The sequence below is a fragment of the Bubalus kerabau genome, chromosome 1, assembly GCF_029407905.1.
Source record: "Bubalus kerabau isolate K-KA32 ecotype Philippines breed swamp buffalo chromosome 1, PCC_UOA_SB_1v2, whole genome shotgun sequence".
Taxonomy (NCBI): Eukaryota; Metazoa; Chordata; class Mammalia; order Artiodactyla; family Bovidae; genus Bubalus; species Bubalus kerabau.
The window spans coordinates 171,730,566-171,737,089 of NC_073624.1; the positions used below are offsets into that span (position 1 = coordinate 171,730,566).

General features: G+C 49.3%; 1 protein-coding gene across 1 annotated transcript in view; it reads left to right on the forward strand.

Moving 5' to 3' along the window:
- ADAMTS2 (ADAM metallopeptidase with thrombospondin type 1 motif 2) overlaps nt 1-6,211 on the forward strand; it is a 248,750-nt gene extending 242,539 nt beyond the window's left edge. Inside the window, exon 22 of the mRNA XM_055539330.1 lies at nt 3,459-6,211. Within this exon, the coding sequence (XP_055395305.1) occupies nt 3,459-3,916 (458 nt within the window). The 3' untranslated portion in view covers nt 3,917-6,211. The remainder of the gene's footprint in view (nt 1-3,458) is intronic.
- Nucleotides 6,212-6,524: the final 313 nt, after the last annotated feature.

Below are 6,524 nucleotides of genomic sequence, written 5' to 3' on the forward strand. Positions count from 1 at the left end.
GAGATGCTTAATGCCAGTCCTGATATTGTGTGAAGGAGGCAGCACAGGTGACGGGAGAGGGAGGCACAGGTGACGGGAGAGGGAGGCACAGGTGATTGGAGAGGGTGTCTCCGGGGCAGGGGGCCCAGTCCCAGCAGCACGGCCAGGCCTGCCCCATCCTTGTTGAGACCCAGGCCCCTGGCCTCCCTGCCCCAGCTGATGGCCAGTGCCTGGGGGAGATGCCACATCTAGTGTTACCAAAGCCCCCTGTGTCTCCTGAGGGCGGTAGGCATGGTTTTCACGTGCCTACCTCAGTGGCTGCCAGGGAGGGTAAAGGGGCCAGGAGGGGGGAAGGGAGCAGAGGCTCTGAGTATGCTCAACCCAGTTTTAAACAGCACTGTTCTGATTTCATCTGTCTCAGATCCTGAATATTTAATGTAAAATTTTATCCAAGGTTTTAAAACCCTGAAAGCCACATTTCAGGATCGTTTTAGTTTGATTTCTGGAATTGACCCTCTGTGCAAGACCATCTGCCTTTCCCCTCCACACGTTGGCCTGTTTCTCCGTCTCAGGGTTAGGAAGACCGGGGCTTTTCCTAAACAGCCCATCTGTCCCTAGCTCTTCATGTCGTCAGCCCTTGCCCAGTCATGTTTCCTCCTTATTTCAGCCACTTAGCAGCTCAGAGTCAAGGTTGGGTCCCTCTCTGATGATATATGCCTCTGTATGTTCTTGCCTGTAGCATTGCTATTCTAACATCCATGAATTCCTTGTTTTGGACTTAGTTACTCGCATCTGTCTTATTCACATTGAACACTTACATATTCTTTGATTCTCTGTTCTAGGCTCTGGGATAAAGGGACACCGGATACAGCTTTGGGCTCTGCCCTTTGTAGCTTTCAGGATAATGAAAGTGTCAGGCATTAGTTACCTTGCTGCTGCTGCTGCTAAGTTGCTTCAGTTGTGTCTGACTCTGTGCGACCCCATAGACGGAAGCCCACCAGGCTCCCCCGTCCCTGGGATTCTCCAGGCAAGAACACTGGAGTGGGTTGCCATTTCCTTCTCCAATGCATAAAAGTGAAAAGTGAAAGTGAAGTCGCTCAGTCGTGTCCGACCCTTAGCAACCCCATGGACTGCAGCCTACTGGGCTCCTCCGTCCATGGGATTTTCCAGGCAAGAGTACTGGAGTGGGGTGCCATTGCCTTCTCTGATTAGTTCCCTTACCTGACAGCAAATGTAGACTTGGTAGCTGTGATGGAGTGCTGGGAAGGGGAGACCCGCGGCACCACTAGACCACATACTGTGGGATGCCACCTCCAAGGGAGGTCAGGCAGTGTTTGACTGAGGAGGACGTGTTTCAGCTGAGCCTCGAGGATGAGGAAGAAGAGAGACATAGTATGTGCAAAGGGCCTGCAGCCACAGGGAGCACCCTGCAGAGCAAGGCAAGCAAGGCCCGAGTGAGCCTGGAGAGGTGCAGGAGGCAGGTCCTCATCCTGAAACAAGGGAGGGGCATTCCAGGAGCTTCCATCTGCATCATGATGTGTTCATATCTCCAGTTGAAGAACCTGCAGCAGGATAACTAGATAGGAAGGAGGGAGAAAGGAGACAGGCAGAAAGGAAGCTCTCACCACACTGCAGCCAAGAGGCAAGGTAGCTTGGCTCAGTGGAGGCAGGAGAGAGGGGAACGTGGATATATCAAGAGCATCGGGGGACATCCTGATGGACTTGGAGATGACCGGACAGGGGATCTCTGGGATCTGGCTTGTGTGCATGAAGGACTATTCTCTGAGATGGATGATGCCAGTGGAGGCCATGGACTTGGGCTGGACACGTGGAGTCTACTTTTGGCACCACAGAAATTAAGGGGTATCTAGTAGGCAGTTGTATCCAAGAGTTTGAAGCTCCAAAAGTTTGACATTGGTGTCCAAGTAAGTGGGTTGCCAGCCTGTAAAGTGAAATTATAAGCTGGAGCAATGGCCATGCAGAGGGCAGATGTCAGACCACTGGCTTTTACATGGGAGAGGGCCTGCCTGTCTGTTATTGCAGGAAATCTCAATGAGTTAGCATAGCTTTACCTGCAGATGTAGAACACGCCCTGCATTAGTGCAAAGAGTAACTATGTCAGGTGTGGTACCCACCAGTGGCTGCCCCTTCCCTCCTTCCTACCTTCCCATCTCCCCTCTGTGGTTCCTTTCAGTAGGAGATGTCATTTGCCCTAAGGAGACTGAGGGGATAGGAGGGCACAGCAGACAGGAAAAGTCTGAAATGCCCATTATGAAGAATAGAGAGTGGCTGAGCAGGGAACAGTGGAAAGTGGGGCCCATTGAGGTCAGTGATTAGGAATTTATGATGGATCAAATATCCCCTGTTATATTGTTTAATAGTTTATTCTTCTATGTTGAATGAATTTTTGTAAATCATCTCAATAACACCTAATTTATGTGTGATATTAGGTGTTAGCAGAAAGGGAAGCAGTTAGAAATTCAGGAAGAAGACAGAGGCTGAGAACAAGAGGAGAAGAGTGGGTCTTATTAATATCACTGCAGACAGGGTTGGAGCTAGGCCAAGAAGGAGACAGCCATGAGGAAAGAGGAAACGAGAGAGACAACAGTGGCCTCTGCAGGGTCAGGGTTCTCCATGCACTCGGACCACGGATGAGCAGATCTTGGGTGGGAGAGAAAGCGGCAGATATGCTGGGCTGGATCTACATGTAAGGCTGGATTGGCCTGTGTGAAGGCATCGAGTTCTGGAGCACTTTGGAAAACGACCAGAAGCCCAGTTGTGGCACAGCCATGTGGTGGGTGAAGCAGTGGCAGGACACGGGGTGTCACATAAGTTGAGGCAGGTGGAAGAAATCCCAGACAAGTCTGGGTGACTTTTAATTTTTATGTAGGCACTTTTCAGAAGCAAAGCTCATCTGGGGGATTTGGATGAAGATGGAAACAAGATGTGGAGGAGTATGGCGAGGCCATAACTGAGGCTCTGGGATTTGCTTTCTTGGGTGTTAGCAATTGGTTCTTTTAGGTTTAATTTTGTTATAGTTACAGGTTAAAGATGATTGTAAATAGAGTCAAACTGTGCCACAGAACGTCACTGAGGTTACCACTGGGATCTCACATGTGAAGATCTGACAAAGCCCAATTCTTTGGGCTTGGAATCACTCCTTAAGAACAGACAGACCTCATTTCTGTCTCCAACTTTGAGAGATACTGAAACATCTGGACTCACCTGGGGCCTGCTTGGAGGAGGGGAGCACTGCTCACAGCTAGTGTGACACCACACTCCAGGGCGGGGGTCCCCGGACGCCGCCCTGCCCAAGGGCTCCCTGGTATCTAAACCACACAGAGTTTCTGTGTGAGCTCGCTTGCCTCTGTGCTGTCTCTGGGCTCTTTTCAATGCCTCCTCCAGCAAACTGCTTCCTGTGGGGGAAAAAGGTCCCCCTTATCTGTCCTTTGGTTATTTGTCCCACTTTTCTCTTTCAGAGGGCCGCTGCCAAGGTGACAAGTCAGTGTTCTGTAGGATGGAAGTCTTGTCTCGCTATTGCTCCATCCCAGGCTACAATAAGCTGTGCTGCAAGTCCTGTAACCTGCACGACAACCTCACTGATGTGGACGACAGGGCAGAGCCACCCTCCGGGAAGCACAATGACATTGAAGAGCTCATGCCCACCCTTCCAGTGCCCACTCTAGTCATGGAGGTGCAGCCTCCGCCAGGCAAACCCCTGGAGGTGCCTCTCAATACTTCCAGCACCAATGCCACTGAGGACCATCCAGAAACCAATGCTGTGGATGTGCCCTACAAAATCCATGGCCTGGAAGATGAAGTCCAGCCACCCAACCTGATCCCTCGACGACCGAGCCCATACGAAAAGACCAGAAACCAAAGAATCCAAGAGCTCATTGATGAGATGAGGAAGAAAGAGATGCTCGGAAAGTTCTAATAAAATGGAAAGATAGCATCAATAGCTTTTTTTTTCTTGCTTATAGAGATATTCCATGGCAACTCCTGTGTTGTGGAGATGAAGTCAGATTCCTGACTCCAAAAGGTTTTGAGGAAACAAAGGAGGAGAATAATGTAAATATATAGCTATATTTACATTATATACACACACACACACACGCACACACATATAGTTGTAAGCATGTGGCAACTAGGTTGGTACCTATGTTTCCTAGTCCTGGAATGTTCTAAGTCCTGTACTTAGAACCAACAGGGGTTGGGTGTGGGGTAGAGAGGAATATGGAGGCTCTATACCTCCCATCAATGAGGGACAGCAGGAGGGAGAGAAAAAACCTTTGCCCCAAGTTTCTGAGCAGTGATTGCGAATCTTTTCCTTGCGGTGACAACCCTGGAGACGCAGGACAGTTCCTCCCAACCTCCAGGTTGAGGTACAAGACCCATGCGGCTCTTAGAAGAAACAGTGATTTATTTACTAAGTGACCAGTCATTAAGACGAATGCAGTGAAGTGGAGGTCATGAATTCCAGCAAACTCCAGTACTGGAGGTGGTGAGGCAGGTGGTGTGGATGAGTGTGGTCACCAGCTGGCACTCCCAGGCTCTCACACCTCTCTCTTTTCACTAACCTTGGCCTTGCTTGTCACCTCTGGCCAGCCTGGCCTCAGGCCTGGGGCTCCCCAGAGACACTCTCTGCTTCCTCAAGTCACTGGAAGGATGAGGGAGGCATGCACTCTGCTGGAAAATCCAGTGAGTGGTCAGGGCTCGTTTTTCTGTGTGTGAACATGTAGCTTAAACTTCCCGAAATTACAGGAACCAAGCACATTAGCTTCTTAGCCAGGCCTAGCCTGACATGTAATTCTTAAGTTTTTCACATCCAGGAAAGTTTTAAAGACTTTGTATTCTCACCAGTCATAGATCTTAGAGAGCTCTTTCTTGTTCCATTCCCCATTCTGTGGATGAAAATACTGAGGCTCAAGAGAACACCACGATGTTTACTTTTTGAGTTTTGAGGTGCTAAATACCTTTATCTGAACCCATGCGTGTGTGTACGTGTATCTGTGTGTGTCTAGGGACAGGTTAAGGTTCTAGGAAACGGTGGGGGACATGTGGGACGATGCTGGGCCATCACACGGCTGAGGACCAGCCCCCCCGTCTCCCCAGCACAGCCCACCTCCCTCCCCTCTGCCACCACGTTCCACACTTTCTCATACATGTCCTCTTAGGAGCTTGCTGGCTCTTAAGAACCAAACTGGAGGAAATATTTCTGAATATATATCATTAGTATCACTTCTTTAACAAGATGTAGTGTGAAGCACTTCTGCAACCCCACCTCTCTATTATTAGGAAATAGCCCCATAGCTTTCCTCCATTGGCTGAATGCATGGCAACTGGTGCTCCTCACAGACTAAAGGGCTGGGCAGTGCTGGCTTGGGTCTGTTCTAGAATGTTGAGGAAGCTCTGGACTAGCCTTAGCCAGAGTATTACTCACTTTACCTTTCTTGGAAGCCACAGGATGGGAACACTCCATTCTCGAATCTCAGCAAAGCAGGGCTGTGTGTCTTGGGGGCTGGAAGCCTTTGGGGAGAACCCCAGGTGGGACACTCCCAGGGGGATCTGTCTTTTGCAGGAGGAAGAAAGATGCCCTCTGGGAACTATAGACCACATGGGCATGGCTCAACATGCCATACTTAATGCCTTGGGCCATATATCCAGAGTTCTCTGGATTAGATGGTCCTCAGAGGTCTCTCCAAGAAGGCAGTGTTCACCTGCTCTGAGACACTGTAAGTTTCCACTGAGCTTAAGGAGGTTGGACAGCTGGCTTAGCAACAGTCCTGAGCTTCCAGAGAGGCTTCCAGAGAGCCTGGGGGAGACAGAGGCCGTCTTTGAGCTAAGGTTTCCTAATACCAGGTTGAAATTCAGAGGTCCTCTTTGTCCACTCCTCTGGAAAGTCAGCTGAGGGGCCCAAGAGTCACTTCATGTTTGTGGGAAGACTCCGCTAGAGTTTTGGGACCTGGCTCTCTGATCTGCTCCTTTTGGAAAACCCATGGAATTTCACGTATAAGCCTTTCATGTGTACTTTAAGGTTTTTTGTTTGTCTGGAGTATACAAATGGTGCTCAATAGCAAAGTATCAGATGAAGCATTTTGACTATGTACTCCCTGTCTGACAGGCAGCTGTCGCATGGGTTATTCTGGTGCTGAACTCAATCACAGTGTTTTTATCTCTCTGATGACAGCAATCAATACATTTGTTTTCTGTAGAGTAAAATTTGGCTCCTTGATTTTATAACTTATTAAAGTAAAAACGTCTGTGTTTTTGCATATCATGCCTGTGTTTGCTTGTTACCTTGACTATACTTGTCCTCCATTCCCAGCTTAAACTTGAGCAGACAGAAGGATGTACTGCCCTTGCAAATCCAAAAGGTCTGGAGGGACCAGTATGCAGTGAGCCAAGGCGGGATCCCATGAACAGCAAGAGGCACCCATAAGGACCGATCCCTCTCCCGGCTCCCCATGGAGTCAGTTCTCCAGGAAACATAACTTAGCAAAAGGCTCCCAAGTCAACCTTTAGTTCAAAGTGGAGGTGAAGTA